Source organism: Amblyraja radiata, chromosome 20 (assembly GCF_010909765.2).
Source record: "Amblyraja radiata isolate CabotCenter1 chromosome 20, sAmbRad1.1.pri, whole genome shotgun sequence".
Lineage (NCBI taxonomy): Eukaryota > Metazoa > Chordata > Chondrichthyes > Rajiformes > Rajidae > Amblyraja > Amblyraja radiata.
Window position 1 is genome coordinate 31,889,934 of NC_045975.1, and position 18,316 is coordinate 31,908,249.

At 41.1% G+C, this 18,316-nt stretch overlaps 1 protein-coding gene across 2 annotated transcripts in view; it reads left to right on the plus strand.

The window, feature by feature from the left end:
• Positions 1-18,316, plus strand: part of ambra1 (autophagy and beclin 1 regulator 1) — a 325,084-nt gene that overhangs the window by 117,454 nt on the left and 189,314 nt on the right. The window contains exon 9 of one of the 2 annotated variants that reach the window (XM_033039200.1): positions 4,584-4,757. The exons of the other annotated variant lie outside the window; for it this stretch is intronic. Coding sequence (XP_032895091.1) covers positions 4,584-4,757 — 174 coding nt within the window. The remainder of the gene's footprint in view (positions 1-4,583; positions 4,758-18,316) is intronic. 2 annotated transcript variants of the gene reach the window in all.

Genomic DNA, 18,316 nt, shown 5'->3' on the forward strand with positions numbered 1-18,316 from the left:
CACTCTCTCTCTCTCTCTCTCTCTCTCTCTCTCTCTCTCTCTCCGTCTCTCTCTCCCTGTCCCTCTGCTCCATATGTTCATTGATATAGCCAGATAATTATTTTCAGCAATTTCCTCTTATAAGCTGGTTTAATGCTGCTTTGAGGGGAAAAAAAACTATTTAACTATGTCCTTTACCTGAGACAACTGGCATTACCCTCGACTACACCTGAATTGTGTTCTCGGATTTCCTGACGTCACTAGGTCTTGTCACTGTTTTGTAATCTTGAGCTAGTACAAATGTGATTTTGCATACTAATTTCATCAGTTTTAAAAGCCCATCGGGGACATGAACCCTTTGGGTATCACAGTGATGCAGCTAGTGGGGCCACTGGTTTGTAGCTCCAGAAACCATGACTCGAGTGCTGCATGTGTGGAGTCTGCATGTTCTCCACACAACCTTACGGGTTCTCCTTGTGACTGAATGGGTTTGGTCTAGGTGCTCTGGTTTCCTAGCACAACCCAAAGGCATGCAGGTACGTACATTAATTGGCCACTATAAATTGTCCCTGGGGGTGTTGATGATAATGTGATGAGGATATAAAAATGGTTTCATTGTCGGATTGGTGTAAATTGATGTTTTTTTGGGGTGGCATGAACTTGAACCAAAAATCCTGTTCATGTGCAGTATCTCACCATGATGCTGCCTTTACTATTCTCCAAAAATACAAATTCATTTTGATTTCTTCCAGGTGCAATAAAATTAGAACGATTTACAGGAATGAAATAAATTCATTTGGCACAGCAAGCCATTGGGCTCTTGGCAGATGAAGATTGGAAAATAAAATTGAGATCTTCCATAAGTAAACATGTTTTACAAGTGAATGATTAATTATCTGTCATTGCTTAATACCGTACCTCTGATTAATAGATCTTTAAACGAAAAACTCTCATCCTCACTCACTTTACATTAAGCAGAGTGTTGTGTCAACCAAAGAGGATGTAAGAACATTTATTTTTAATTTTCCCGTGAACACTGAGAAGGGGGCACATATTCAGATATATTTGAAATGCGTTCTAAAGGAATATTGAAGTTGAAATAGTTTTTATTAGTTTTTAAGTATTTAACTTGACTGAACTAAGACATTCATTTCAAATGAGTCCCCAAAGATTAATAAAATGATTGAAAATGTTTTGGTCCTCTAAATAAAAGGAAAAAAAAATCATTGACTATATTGAAAATTATTATCATGACCATTAAAATATATACAATACAATATTTATTCCATGTCATTTGAACCTCAGAGAGGTTCAAACGAAACTCTGTTTCTATAGCCATACAAACAAAACAATTCCTACAAGACACACAAACAATTCAATTCACACAAACATCCATCACAGTGGATCTCCTCCTCACAGTGATGGAAGGCAAAGTCTTTTCTCTCCCCTGCACCATTTCTCTCCCGATGTTGAAGCCCCAGGCGGTCGATGGTAAGTCCCACGGCCATTTAAGGGCGCCGGGCGATGTACGCCGGGCTCCAGGCCCAAAAGTCACAAAGTTGGAGCCTCCAGCGGGCATTGGAATGTCCTGCGGCCATTAAAGCCGCGCCGGGAGATGTACGGCCCCGCTCTGGGTCGTTCCAACCCCGCGACACGGGCTGGTGAAGTTGCGTTGCGGGAGCTCCGAAAGACGGTCTCCCACCCGGACCCGCGAGCTCCCGATATCACAGTCCACTGGAGCCTCCGAGCTCCGGAGTCGGGCCGCAGCAGCGAGCCACCACCGCTCCCCACGCTCCGAGGCCGGCCAGCCCCATGATGATAAGTCCGCAGCTCCGCAGGCTCCGCGACTGGAGGCCGCTCCACGGTGCTAGGCCCCAACAACAACGGAGACCCGACAGGGAAAAGGTCCGGTCTCCCGTGCAGGGAAGAGATTTTAAAATGCACAATTAAAAACAGTATTTAAAAAAACACGACAACTACATTTAACTAGACAAAAAATAAAAAAGACAGACAGGCTGTAGGGGCTGCTGCAACGTGAGTCGCGCCGCCAAACTATGCTCACTAATTTACTGCAACTATAAAAGTTGCATGAAAATATGGATATTCTTAAGTAATAACATCATTTAAACTATTTAGCATTGTATATGGGGATACATGACATTATATAGAATATGCATGGATACTTCGGTTTTGCAGTGAGATTCAAACACAGGGGGTTATACTCTTTAGTATAGTGAAGATGTAATTACTGCATTACTGTAAACCAGAAATGAAAGCAAAATGCTGGAAACTCGATGGTGCAGCAAGCCCACAAAGAGAAACAGAGTTATTGTTTTGGTCAAATACCCTTTATCAGAATAGTAGATCTGGCAGAATCATTTGAGTGAATTTAGTACATTTTAAGTGAATCTTAAGTGAATTTAGATTGCGCAATGACAAAATGCTTCTAGGGACATAGTTTTAATCAGTGCTTTGATAGAGGCCTGGGAGAAAATTTGTAGATTTTTAATTATAATTGAATACATGAAAAGTATTACAGGTGCACACCTTTTATCCGAAGTTCCAAATAACGAAAAGCTCCGAATAGCAGACATTTTTTCGGTCCTTGAAGAAAGGTCCTTGAAGACGTTCACCGAGGGCGGCCCGCAGAGGTGACAGCGGAACCTCCGGTCGGTCCTCGAAGAAAGGGGAACTAAATCCCCATTCATAAAAGAGAAGGTGAGGGTATATTGCGCGGGAGGGTTAATAATTGACAATCTGCTGCTGCCTGCCCGCTGAGTTAAAAAGTTCCCACAATAGACTCACGATACACAGTGTATCATGAGTCTTGCGTGGGAACTTTTTAACTCAGCGGGCAGGCAGCAGCAGATTGTCGCTCCCTTCAGTTTCACCCCACCTACACCCCTCTGCTTCCCGGCCATGTGTGTGACCCCTTCCCTCCCCTCTCCAGCTCCCCGCCCATTGCACCGGCGCGGGGGCTTTGCACTGTCTTCACGTCGGCGATGCCAGCAGGTCAGTGCCAGTCACCGGAGACGTCAGGACCAATGGGACACCGACCCCCAGGCTCACTGCAAGCACGGAGATCCCAGAGACCCACAGCCAGCAGCAGCCCAGCCCGTTCCAACTCCAGAGGAAAACTGCAAACTGGCCAGAGACGTCAGGACCACCAGAAGCCGCTCCCCGATGGGCCGCTACGGCGAGAAGTGGCAGTTCGCCCACAGCCCGAGCTGCGCCCCCTCATCGGGACACCGACCCCCAGGCCCACTGCAAGCACGGAGATCCCAGATCAGCAACTCCAGCCCCGCTCCAACTCCAGAGGAACACGTTCCCCTTAGGGGCAGAAGCTGATGGTGTGCAAGGTACGTCTTGTTCTTGGGGTGGCGCAGCTCAGGCTGTGGACGAACTGCCACTTGTTGCCGTAGCGGCCCATCGGGGAGCGGATTCCTCTGGAGTTGGAGGGGGAGGGGGGTATTGTGCTGTTTGATCGCCCCCTGCTATCCCAGGGACAGGGAGACACAGCGGCTTTTGAGACTGGTGGGCAATCACTTCCAAAGTTCTGCCCACACAGTCAGTACACCTCTCCTACACTGCATTTCATACGAACATTTATTCTGCAAGAAAAAACTACATTGAAGACTCAAACTCGCGACCGAGTAACTGCCGGGATCGAGGCGCAAACTCGCGGCCTAGCTTGGGGATTCAAGAATCCCCGAGCTAGGCCGCCTAAGGGCATGTAGCCCCGCTAGGGTGACATGAGTGCGAGAGGTGATTCAATGCTGCGGTCACATTTACAAATTCAGGAATTCATTCAACACACTGCATTTCATACAAACATTTATTCTGCAAGAAAAAACTACATTGAAGACTCAAACTCGCGACCGAGTAACTGCCGGGATCGAGGCGCAAACTCGCGACCTTGCGGATATGAGCCGAGCACTCTACCACTGAGCCAGCCATTAAAATCTACGCTAAAAATCTTCCATTCTGAAGGCCGAAAAATTCCGAATTACGAAAAGTGTCTGGTCCCAAGGCTTTCGGATAAAAGGTTGTGCACCTGTAATTTGTTTGGGAATAAGGTGAAATACCTTTTCTGGCATTGATCGGAATGGCTTTGAAATGATTGGGTAGTTGCTGGTGATATTGTCCTTGCCCTGTGCTGCTTAATGCTTTGATATCAGGAAATTCTGTCATCCTTCTATATGAATTAATTTTGTTTTATTCCCCCTATGATGGTAGAACCTGATTTAGCACCAGAAATGTTTGCACATTTTGCCCAGTGAACAATTGGTCAAAATGTTCTAACTGCAAGTCCTTGTTAATGGTTTGGTGATGATAGTTGAAATATATTGTATTACTACATACAGCCCATTAAGATAAAATCTACTAAACTGTTTCTGGTACTAATACCTTTTAAGTATGGATGCACATTTTTACTATTCTGATCATACAGTGCCACTTATGATGCTTCCTAATTTTTTCAATGGGAGCTATCTAACATGTCTTCCATATTTCATGTCCTATTTTCTGGTGGAGCGGTGAATCATTAGCCACACTTGTGCTAGTGAGTGGAGTTTAATTGAAACTCTATACCTGTACCTTTTCAGATTATCCCCTGCCTATTACGCCCATCGGATCATCCAGTACCTGTCACGTAGGGACAGTATTCGTCAGCGCTCGATGCGCTACCAGCCGAACCGAATGCGTGCCAGTTTGGAAAATCCAGCGAGCAGTCCGGCCCAGCCCATTGATGGTGCTGAAATGGATTTTGATGATTTTGAGTAAGTACAGATTGATCTTTTAGAGGATGCACTAGGCACGACTGCAGTGGTGACCTCCAGCAACTGTTGGTTGGGGTTATCAGGCGAGGATTTACTACTGATATGGTTTAAAGCAACCACTTGATCCAAGTTCTGCCTGCTGGTTGGACTGTGGTAGATAAATATGCTGGAGAAACTCAGCGGGTGAGGCAGCATCTGTGGAGCGAAGGAATAGGTGACTTTTTGCACCGGCGCGGGGGCTTTGCACTGTCTTCACGTCGGCGATGCCCTTCTTCAGACTGGAATGCTTTTGACATCCAAATCGCAAGGGAGTTTAAACCTATCTTGTCTTTACCCCCAGGATGAAAGAGGAGCCAAATGAAGCAAAAACATAAGTGGTTTCAATTGGTTTTTTTACGGCTTCATAATTTCATGAAAACTTATATTCCATTTTGGCACCAGGATCTCCAATACATTTTGCTTGCAACAGTCCTATACAAATCATACCATTGGTTGTATAGTATCTGTTATTGTTACAACTCAAGTTCTTGTTTACCATGAAACCTTTGAGATTTTTGGGACAGCATATGAAAGTCAGTAACATAAATTATTGTCTGTCAAATGCTGACAGATTCAACCTGATTCAAGTAATCTGAAACATAATTCTCAGTGATCTGTTAACCTCTTCTATCCCCACACAGACATGATTGCAGAAGAAATGTTTACGTCTTATAGTATAATTGAAAACACAGTACTTTCCCATACATTAGGAAACTGAACTGTAGTTCTGCGAAGGTTTTTGGTTTGTAGACTAAATTCCTTTATTCTAATTTTAATTTCTTTAAAACTATATCGCAATGGCTCTTGCTTACATTTCACTTCTATTTATGTTCTGTGATAATGTCTTGTGTGAAACTTGCAAGAATTTTGGGAGATTTTAAATCTATTCACTGAAATTTCAATCCCTCATACTTTCATTGCCATTTAATATTAACAAAATTGTAAAATAATAGTATGGAAGACATTGCTTGGTGGTTAAGACCTGCCCTACATCCAGGATATCTCTAGTTGTATCTATTGTGTCTCTTTACTGTACTTATGATGTCATAAATTTAAGGTGTCATATTTAATTATTGAGAGAGTAATTGCTATAATTTTGTCGCCACTACCACTTCAGTGCATTTTAGTTTTTTGTGCATCTGATTATGGAGGAAAATTTCCTAGCTATTTTGGTAAAATCAACAGCTTGTGTTGCTAAAAAATGAATGAATTAGAAACCAGGAACTGCAGATGCTAGTTTATATTTTAAAAACATGTCAGTGCAGAATAACCTAGTGTATCAGGCAGCATCTCTGTAGAACTTAGATAGGTGTTATTTTGGGCTGGAATCCTTCGTCAGACTGATTGTAGGCCCAGGAGAGTGCGAAGAAAGCTGGAAGAGAAAGGGGGTAGGGACAATGCCTGGCAGGTAATAGGTTGATGCAGCTAGGGGGGAGGGTGGGGGCGATAGGCTGATAGTGGACAAAGGCCAGAGATGAAAAGAGGGAAGGTGTGAGACAAAAGGATTGAAGGGTTGTGAATTTTGAAGGTAGAAGAAGGAATGTATGTGGGGCGGAGGTGGGGGAGTTGTGGGGAAATTGGTGTGAGTCCAGGTGGGGCGGAGGGGAGGGTTGTGGGGAAGAAGGGAGATATCTAATAGATTATCTAATAAATGATCTAATTATCCAATAAATTAGATTTCTCCTTGCTGATACTTCTGCAGCTGTGGAGAAATGCTCCCTTTAGTCTCATGGCCCTCATGTAATTCTAACATGACAGCTTCACCAATTTGACACTGTTTTGCTAATGATGTAACCAGGCTAGAATTCAATGAAACTCCTATTTGTCTGCAGGGCTACACATATGATGCCACAATTTTGGGAATTATTGGATTTCAATTGTAAGCAAAGATAAAAAGCACCGACTTTTGAAGTCGTTGGTTAAGTAATTATCAGAATAAAACTATATTTCCTTGTCTCTGAAGATGCTGCCTGATCTGTGTATTTGCAACAATTCTTGTTTAAGTTTGGTTTTAATTCATGAAAAGAAACTGATATGATTTCTTTTTTCCATACCAGTCATCTTTCTGTGCCATTGGCTCCACTGGCCATCTTTGATCGTTGAGTTGTGATCGGCTAACTGACCACACTAAATTTGGGGCGACCTAATCTTTAGGTTGAATTATGACATATCTACTGATCCATTTATCTACCGCTCCATTAATGACGGTGTTTATTTCATTCAGTGCTTGGTGCATTGTGACTGTGATTCTACGTGTTATCGATTCAAGGTGCTGGGTGGCTGCCAATCACATCATGGTTGGAATGATTAGATTTTGTGGAAATCTTGCAGAGTAACATATAAATAATTTGTTGGTATAAAAAGCTGTCAGTATTTAAATTTTATTTAGACTTATTAATGTCACCTGGGCTTTAGAGAATAGAGCCAAACAGCTTATGATTCAAAGGAAACCTTGGAATATTTATTTTCATACTCATCCATTATAATAGTTTGTTTCTAATTTTCCTCAAACCAAAGTTAGTGATGTTCAGTAAAGCCAAAGATGAGGAGACCTTGTCATGGAAGATGTAAAATCTTAATTACTGAGGTATGTAACTGAAGTTCTGCACGATAAGCAATGTTTTAAGCTTGATTCAATGCCCATTTCGAACCCACATCTTGCTTGAAGCAATGCCGTTTTGAAGGACAAAATGACTGTTTCTTAATACAAATTCCATTTAATCTTATGCCTGTTGGCAACCTGCAGATATTCTTAAAATAGACACAAAAAGATGGAGTAACTCAGCGGGTCAGACAGCTGTGATGGAGAATTAAATGCAAAAGTATGAAGGTTATGCTTCAATTATATAGGGGTGTGGGGAGATCTCGCAAGAGTATTATGTAAAGCGTGGTCATCTTATTTAATGAAGGATGTCAATGCAGAGGAAGCAGGTCAGAGAAGGTTGGCAAGCAGTTGTATGCAGCTGGCATTTAGAAAAATCATACGTTTGCTTATCAACACTCTCCTCTGTTAAGCTGTCTATCTTCAGAAACAAAATGCCTGAAATTGTGTCAAATGTGATGGTGACTGTTTGTTGCCGGGTTCTTCAGACTGAAGAAGGGTCTCGACCCAAAACATCACCCATTCCTTCCCTCCAGAGATGCTGCCTGTCCCACTGAGTTACTCCAGCATTTTGTGTCTTATCTTTGGTGTAAACCAGCATCTGTAGTTCCTATCTACACAGTTAGAAAAGGTGATTCTGTATCCCGCCATATACAAAAGAGAAGTAAAGGACAGGAATAAGGGAACTAAAAAGACGTAGGAGGAAAGTGAAAGAAAGATTAATACTTGTTTTTAACAGTAGATCCAGCGATCATGCAAAAATATGAAGTTATGTATGGGTCAGTTTCAGTGGCAGGTAGAATGTTTGTCAATAATTAAAACATTAGACTGTTCATATCCCCTTTTTGTTTTCTTGTGTGTTTTGTGGGCTAGTACCCATGGCTTCTCATCTATTTTAATGCTGTAGAGAAAAGTTTCTGGAGGAGCAGAACAACCTGGGCAACAAATTCTGATTCTATTTTTTTAAATTTTATTTAACCTTTATTTAACCAGGAGAAGTCTCATTGAGATTAAAAATCTCTTTTACAAGAGAGTCCTGGCCAAGACAGGCAGCAGCACAGTTCCACAGTTACAGACAATAATTTAAAAACAACAGAGAACATATAAATAGAGTCACAGTCAGAACATCATGAAACAAAGCATGTACAGACAGAAGAGCCCGCTTCAACATCATTAAGAAGGGATTTAAATCTGTTTATAGAAACCAGCTCCTTAAGTTTCAGTTCATTCTGCAGCTGGTTCCATGCGAAGGGAGCAGCATAACTAAATGCCCTTTTCCCCAGTTCAGTACGGACTTTAGGTACAGTTAGTAAGAATAAGTCCTCAGAGCGGAGCTGATAAGTTCCTGTGCTTTTTCGAATACATTCTACAGACTTAATTATGCATTTACTGCCAGTTGTAATTACTATCCAATTTTCTGTTCGATAGTTGTAGGGACTAATAGCTATAAATGTGGAAAGCATTACTTATATTGAATAGAGTATTTAAATGATGAACATGAGAAACCATTTGCCACGAAGCAAAATTAAAATTAAAGGCTGCAGTTTTTTCTTAAATGCTTTAAAACTGAGATCCCATGTCTTTGTTATGTCCAGCATATGCAAATATCTGAAATTTCACTGCCTTTGGTTGTTATTATAATAAATTATAATAACATATCAGTTTGTACTTATCGTGCAGAATTAATGTTATTCTGCTCAATATTAGTGAAATGAATAATTAACACTCTTGCAAAAGTTCATGACCACAGACATTAGACAAAGAATCTATTGATATTCTAAAAATGGAACTGAATGCATTGTTCAAGGCACTAATAAATATCTGACTAATAAGGTTTGTTGACTGGTTTTCCTTCATCTGGGGAAAGAAATTGGGTGTTCTTTTGTATGTGAAGAAAATGAATCCCGATCTTAAAGCTAATGGGAGTAGGAATACATTGAGGATTTCTGATTGGGGGCATTAATCATTTACATTGTTCTACTGTCATGTAACATGAATTACTTTTTGAGGAATGCATTGTGTAAATGCATAGACCATGAGAATAGTAACATGATGGGTAAAATTTATAGTCAGTGTAGTGTATGAAGAGGTTGTGTTAAGTTCCTGATAAATAATACGTTTATAAATGTAATCTCCACGTTGGTAGTCAAATTATTCATCTCTTGTACAATCTGGAACAGCAGAATAACTAAAGAAAAAATGTCAAGAAAGATTAAAGGGAATTTATGCTTTGGAAAATAAGTAACTTGCTGGGAGCCTAACCTTCATGAATGGCAAAGATAGTAAATTTCAGCTATTTAGTATGAAGCATGAATTTGTTGTATTGTATGTTGGGAAGGCCATTAGGGTGTTTCTCGCATTCTAACCTTATTTCACCTGCTATAACTAATAAGGACTGCAACTGTCTACTTCATCTCATCCTTGTCAAACTACTTGTTGCAAATGTATTTGTCGATAATAGAAAAGGTAGCCACAGCAAATCCCATCTTGATGCCTAGGGCATTCACTGTTCTTTTATGCAGCCCTGCCATGTAAATGCAAGTGGATGAAGGGTCCCAACCCGAAATGTTCATCCCTTCCACAGATGCTGCCTGACTCGCTGTGTTCCGTTAATTCCTCTGGGATTTAAAAATGGAACTGGCAACTAATGGCTGGGCATGCATGTGGTTATTATCAGCTGCAGAATTTATTCCACTGCTAACTTATGACCAGGAACAGCGCAAAGTATCTGTAAAATGAGTCTGAAAAAAAACCTAATCTAGCAGTTTTTGCACGTCGTGGATCCTAAACAGCAAGAGCAGCAGCAATAAATATCATGTAGGAAAGAACTGCAGATGCTGGTTTAAATCGAAGATAGACACAAAACGTTGGAGTAACTAGCGGGACAGGCAGCATCTCAGGAGAGATAAATGGATGGCGTTTTGGATCGAGACTCTTATAACCATATAACAATTACAGCACGGAAACAGGCCATCTCGGCCTTTCAAGTCCGTGCCGAACACTTATTTTCCCCTAGTCCCATCTACCTGCACTCAGACCATAACCCTCCATCCCTTTCCCATCCAAATACCTATCCAATTTATTTTTAAATGATAAAATTGACCCTGCCTCCACCACTTCCACTGGAAACTCATTCCACACAGCTACCACTCTCTGAATAAAGAAGTTCCCCCTCATGTTACCCCTAAACTTCTGCCCCTTAATTCTCAAGTCATGTCCTTTTGTTTGAATCTTCCCTACACTCAATGGGAAAAGTTGATCTTGATCCAGTACTTTGTGTCCTATTGCTTTCAGATTCCCTTGATATCTGAAAATCTGCATATCTTGCTGCTGACTATATCCATTAATCCACTACAGTATCTCTCTGGGGTGGAGAACTCCAAAGATAAGCAAATATTTAGAAGAAATGGCAACATTTTTGGCAATCCTCTGCACTGCAACTCTGTCTTAAAATTGTAGATTTCCTCCATAAAGAAAATACTTATGCAATGTCCACCCTGTTAAGGTCTGTCAGAATCTTTTTTCAATAAAATCACCTCATTCTTCTAAAATGAAAGCGTAAATGCAAACACATTAATTCTTCATAAAACCACCCCATCTTCCTAGCAATTAATCAGGTGAACTTTCTTTGAATGGCCTCCAATGCGATCATATTGCTCCTCCAATAAGGAGACTAAAACTGTTCACACTGATTGAAGTGTGGTGTAGCTAGTGATCTGTAACAAGGCTTTTTTGCTTTTGTGTTCATTGACCATTGTAATAAGGATCCGAAGATGAGATATGGGTGTGAGGTGGGGGAGGATGGTGATAGGCTTGGGGACAAATGCATATTTTATTTGCAAAACTTGCCATAATGTGTTTATTTAGTTGTTGCTGTCATTATGCCTTAAAGCTGACAGCAACTTATGGCGACCACTGTGCTGTTAATAGCGTAAATTCAGAAGCTGTCAACCTTTGCATGAGGTGCAAGTGAATCATGAAGAGCTTATTAACTCATAATTTGTTCCTAATAAAATCTTCTATACCAAAACAAAGCAAAGGATAGCGATTGTAATCCCTGTAGATAAGTGGTAATGGAGTTTTTCCCCCAGAAGTGATATTTTACTATCTACTTTAGGATTCTACATAAATCAAATTTTATTTTTGAGCTGTGCAAAATGTTCGTTATGGTGACGATTCTCCAGTGCGGCATGCTGCTAATCGGCTTGCTGTTATCACTGTTGCTGAATTGCATTGATCAGTTGAGCTTGTGCTTGACACCACTTCAATCACAAAAGGTGAATTTCATGCCACAGAGATGGCTAGATTTTTTAGAGGGAGTGTTCTTTATTGCTATATCGCTGATGGTAAAATCAAACCAAAACAATGCCCAAACCTCTGCGCCTGAGTCAATGCTCAAATTCTGATTAACTGCTTATTCTTCTCACTTTTCCTAAACTTTTCTTTGTTTTCAAATCATTCTGTGGGATACTTTCCTTTCAGTCTTGAGGTGATGAATGTTAGGAAGATGAATAAAGCTAATTTAGACTTCAAGAAAATACACAATGAATGATGAATTGTCATGAAGTATTGAGGCACAGAGGAACTTTGGTTTACATTTGAATGCAGCACAGGCAATAATATCTGATCTGATCAGTATGACTCCATAACATTCAAAGTTGCTTTATTAATACTTGCGGGACCTGTACATTAACCTTGCTGCTTATTTGGAAAATACCCAGATCTCTCTGAACAGAATAATTCAATCATCTCATGCCTTTTAACATTATTTTACTATCTTTTATTCTTCCTACCCAAGTGGATAAGTTCACATTTGATTTTCTGGAATACAATATTGCTGCGCTGATGTGAATGAACTATGTATATTTGTTGTTTTAGAAATTATTTTCGGTAACCTTGGGTAAATCGGGATTTTAAATTGGCACAAGTAAGGAACTGCTTTACAGCTTCTGATAGCTTTCCAAATGCCAAATATGCAACTCGAATTAAATTATTCTCTTGCAAACGGCTTCTTGTGTCAAAAATCTGATTTTCAGGAGTGTATGGCAATGGATGAATATTTTTTTTAAGGAATATAAATGTTAAGGAAGATATTTTGCAGACTCTCGAAGCTTGGATTTATTTTTCTGTATTTTTTTTTGTTATTCCTTGAAATTGCATCTGTTTACTTTCCCTGGGTTTTGTTGATGTACGTTCTACTTAATTCTTACTAATTAATGAAAGCAAAACTTAATTCAATTATCTGCAAGTGCAACAAAGGAAAAAAACATTTCAGTGCTGCACTCCAGTAACATTCAGTCTAATTATGTTGGCCCAGAATTTCTGCAATATGAAGGTAGCACTTGCATGATGTAGTTTACTGTAATGGGAATGCTCTGATCACAGAAAGACTCTGTGATGTAACCAAACTTTTCACATTGTAAGCCCCACTACATGGGTTGGGGTGGGTCAGTGAGGATGCTATATAAACCATCTGGAAGAAAAATAAATCACTGGGAGGTGTTGAGAAAAATGTTTCAATGACTTTCCCTGGGGCAGACAGTAGTGAGCTCCGCTGTAGTTAGCATGTTTATACCATCCCTGAGTTCCTCTGACGTGATCTATTTCCATATGAGAAGGACAAGGTTCTGAATTTTTGCCAGAAGTGCTTCTCTCCCATGTTTTATGACTTCAACAGAAATTTCTTCTGCTTCAGAAGTATCTGGAATGATTGAAGTTTTTGAAGTGCTCCTCCAGCAGGCATCACTGTTCTCTCCTTAGATATCATTGAGGTTGATCCATGAGCATTTGGAACATAGATATTCCTCAGCAGCTCCAAGACATACACGTGTCATAGTTAGAGCACTGACACTGCCAGCAAAATGTGCATTGCCTTCACTCTAAAACCAAGATCATTCTAACCATAGTCCTTGTTTAAGTGGACAATCTGAGGAAGATACTCGCCAGCACTAAAAGTTTCAAGAGAATGTTTTTCACACTTAACATCTACTGGACAAAAAACGAGACAAAGGTCCCGACCCGAAACACCAAATGTCCATGTTCTCCAAAGATCATGCCTGACTCGCTGAGTTACTCGGGCACTTTGTTTTTTTTTTTTGTAAATCAGCATCTGCAGCTCCTTGTTTCTGCATCTACTGGATAAAGATTATTCAACCTGTTCCGCTGTACTACAATGTCTTCCCACCAAGCATTCCGTAAAGGCAAGTGGATGTAATGAATAAGCAATGGAAGGCTTGTATGACAATCCAAGTTACAAGCTCATCTGTGTCGCATCCAGCAATACTGTGATCTGTGACAGAGTTGCAATTCCCACAGAGGACTCATGGACTCCTGTGAACTCATAGAACTGGATAGCAAGCAAGTTTTGAAGAACAACTTTTACGTCGACAGAAAGATACGTACTGGACAGATACATCATTGATAGGACAGAATAATTATTATTTATGCTCTAGGGCAAGTACAGGATAGAAATATAACTGAACAGGTTACTTGAGAATTAATATCAATTGTTGTAGGTGGTGTTCAGATAAAAGCAACGGAATGAGAAATGGCCAACTATTGCTCTAATGGGTCACTTTCAACTATTCAAATTTTTGATGCATTGCTCATCCTGGTAATATCGATTTTCCAAAGGGAATAAGTTGCTAATTTTCTTATTCGCAGTAGAAAATTGAAATGTTTTTCAATTGCCTTTAAAGGCTATTCAGCTGTAGCTATTGGATATTGATTTTAATACAACCACCTCTGCAGTTCAAAAATAAATCCCATCCATTATTATTATAATTAGGGCCCGTTGTATTCCACTAATGATTTTAATGTTATATTTGAATTTTGCTAACAATGCGTTTGTGGGGATGTTTCCTTGTGAGCAATAAGTGCCTTGGAAGGAAGGAAATTATGACAATGCATTTATAATCAAATGAAAATACTGAACTTTCAGTTTTAAAACTATGTTTATGGCTTAATACAATACAATACAATACGGTTTATTTGTCACATTGCACATAAGTGCAAGTGAAATGAATATGTCAGCAGCGGTACAATTATAAAGAACACACACAAAAACACAATAAAAATTTAACACAAACATCCACCACAGCATTCATCACTGTGGTGGAAGGCACACAATTTGGCCAGTCCTCCTCCATTTTCCCCCGTGGTCGGGACCTCAACCCTCCGCAGCCGTTGCTGCGGGCATCCAGATGGTAAAAGGACAAGGTACAAGTCCAGGTAAGTCCAGAGTCGGCTCTTCCCCACCGGAGACCGTGGCTTTAAGTTGGAGTAGGCTGCAGGCCGGCGGCCGAAGATTTAAAGTCCCCGCCGCGCCGCAGCCAGAAGCACCGCAGACCACAGGGCCGGCGGTCGAAGCTCCCCTCCAGGGGTGATGGTAAGTCGCCACCGCGCCCGCGGTAGAAGTTGGCCGCGGGCCGGCCGATGGAGCTTCTTCTTCCCCCCGGGTCCCCCACGAGGGATCCCGGGCTGCAGACGCCGCGCCAGCTGGAGCTGTGCAGACCGCGGCTTCAGGCTGCCGGCTGCCCCGGGCCAGCGAAACGGAGCGCTCCCCTCCAGCGAGCCCCAGCGAGGGCTCACCCGCTCCATGCCGAGAGTCCGCGCTGCGCCCGACGCTGAAGCCCCGGGTGCGTCTCCGGGAAAGGCCGCGCCGATCCTTGCTGTTAGGCCACGGGGGAGGCGACCTGGAAAAAGTTGCCTCTCCGTGGAGGAGGCGGCCGAAACGGTTTCCCCCTCACCCCCCCACACCACCCCCCACACAAAACACACAAAGAAACATTCAAAACATACTAAAAAAATAAAAAAAGTTGAAAAAACTAACGCGCTTTTGATGATGATTGAGGTATGTTTAATGTCCTATGCTTTGGATTTTGTTTATACCTAAATAAAACTGCAAATTGCAGCTGTTATTCTCTCTAAAATATTATAGCCTAACAGGACAGGTCAAAGAGGCCTGTTCCTAAAATATACTCAAGGGACCTGATGTTTTTCGTCCATGTTTCGACACTGATCTAAATCTACTGGGACCAGCAATGCAGTCATGTTACACACTCTGCCATTCACCTTGCATGCTTTATGTAATTAATTACTTATTTCACATTAGACTGACGAGCCTCCTCTTTTTGTGTTTGATGGCAAATTCATTGATAAAAAGAGATCTCCAAGCTTTCAACATTAAAATATTTCTGCAGTACAGCCACTCAGTTTCCCCAAGAGTACCAATTATTTTTGGGTATACACGCAGATTTCAACACGTAATGTCCCATAGTGAATATTATCCAGTTGAACAATATTTGTATAACTAATAACTCGGGGATATTCTTGAAAATAAATGAAATGCAAATTTATTTTGACCACTTCCATAATCTGCATGTTTAAGAAGGAACTCCAGACGCTGGAAAATCGAAGGTAGACAAAATTGTTGGAGAAACTCAGCTGGTGAGGCAGCATCTATGGAGCGAAGGAAATAGGCAACGTGTCGGGCCGAAACCCTTGTTCCCTCTCCATTTTCTTAATTACCTGATGATTCCAACACAATTGTTAGTTTAACAGCTAATTTCTCATGCTTTGAGAATATAAAGCTAAATTGAATTAATCTCCTCTGGCTGTGTGTGATCCATATCCTTCCATCCCTGTACAGGTATATCCATCTGATGTCGAAAAAACTCCTAAATGCCATTATTGTTTCTGCTTCCACTAACAGCCCTGGCAATGCATTCCAGGCACCAACCATTTTGTGTTTTAAAAAATTCGCCATGCACATTTCCTTTAATCTTTCCCCCCTTTGACCCTAAAGCTATGCATTCTAGTTTTTGACATTTCCACCTTGGTGGAAAACATTTCTTTCGACCCTATTCATGCCTCTCAACTTGATATACTTCTATCAGGTTCACCTCATCCTCCAACATTCCAGAGAAAACAATCCAAATTTATCCAACCACTTACGGCGAATACCCTCTAATCCAGGCAGCATTCTGGCAAACCTCTTCTGTTCCCTCTCCAAAACCTCTCATCCTTCCTGTAATGGGGCGAACCAAACTGTCCAAATGTGGTCAGATCGAAGTACCATAAAGCTGCAAAATGACCCCCGGACTCTTGTACTTAATACCCTAACTGATGAAGGCATGTATACCACATGCCTGATTTTTCGCTCTATCTACTTGTGTTACCGCTTTCAGGGAGTTGTTGGCCTCAAAATCCCTCTACACATCAATGCTGTTTGGGGTCTTGCCATTAATTGTATATTTCCCCCTTACTTTTGACCTCCCAAAGTGCGACACCTTACATTTGCTCAGATTAAACTCTATCTGCATGTGGTATACATGCCTTCATCAGTTTGGGTATTAACTACAAGAGTCCGGAGGTCATTTTGCAACTTTATAATACTTCGGTTTGACCACATTTGGCGCATTGTGCACAGTTTGGTTTGCCCCATTACAGGAAGGATTCTGTAATTTGCTCTATAACCCACTGTCATTTATTTATGTATGTGTATATATATGTGTCGGTGTATGTGTCACCAACATCAGAGGTCCCAGCATATATCACTGGTCCCAACCTCCAGCCAGATATTACCCTTCCATAACTACCCTCTGTATTTTAAGGACAAACCAGTTCTGAATCCAAATTACCAAGTCACCATGGACACTATGCATCTTAATCTTCTGGATCAGCCTACAATGAGGGATTTTGTCAAGTGCATTATTAAAGTCCATGTGGACAACAACCCCTGCCCCACCCTCATCAAACATCTTCGTCACCACTTCAATCAAGGAAGAAAGACGTGACCTGCAAACAAAGCCATGCTGACAGTGCCTAATTATCGCATTCTCTTCCGAATGTGAGTAAACCCAAAATATCATTCCAATGGTTTCCACACCACTGTGAGGCTCGCCATCTGATAATTTCCTGGGCTATCTTTACCTCCCTTCTTGATAAGGGTAGTGAAGGTAAGGTAAGAGAAGTAGCTAACATTATTGAAGTAGATGAACAATGTAAGCTACTCTCCAGTCCTCCAGCACCTCGCCTGTAGGTAAAAAGCAGTGTTCTTCCTGCTGCCTACCCTTTTCTGTACCTCATAAACTTATCATCCAAAACTCTGGATAAATGTCCTGTCAGACCAATTCTATTCATGACTATTCGTATGGGTGCTGATCTATACTGGCTCCTGGTTTGAATAATTCTTCAAGGTCTAATAGTTTGCATAATTGTTTCATTGGTTATATTTAGTTGTCAAGTCAAGTTTATTTGTCACATACGCATACGAGATGTGCAGTGAAATGAAAGTGGCAATGCTCGCGGACTTTTGTGCAAAAGACAAACAACCAAACAACCAAACAAACTATAAACACAATCATAACACACATATTCTTTTACATAATAAATAATGGAAGGAAGGTTGGTTATATTTCCTGAGAAAGCAGTAAAATGATATGCATGGAATTAATGGCACATTGCTACTCATATAATCAGTTATATTTAACTAAGTGAGCAGTGTGACTCTGGCTCCACCTGATCTTGATTGAAAGCTAATATTTTGCTTGGCTTGGGCAATTGTCCGATTAACGATGGAAAGGAGTACACAAAATGTTGGAATAACTCAGCGGGACAGGCAGCATCTCTGGATAGAAGGAATGGGTGATGTTTCGGGTTGAGACCCTTCTTCAGACTGAGATTCGGAGAGAGGGAGGGACAGAGATAAGAAAGGGTAAGGTGTGAAAGCGAGACTTAGGGGATGAGGTTCAAAGAACGTAGAATAGATCATTGTTAGCGAGGGGAAGGCAACCCATATACCCACCACCCCTATGTAAAAAAAACCGCCCTTCATATTCCTATTAAATCTGTCTAACCCCCCCCACCAAACTACTTTAAATACTTGGTTTTGGAATTACCAGTTCCTGGAAATGTG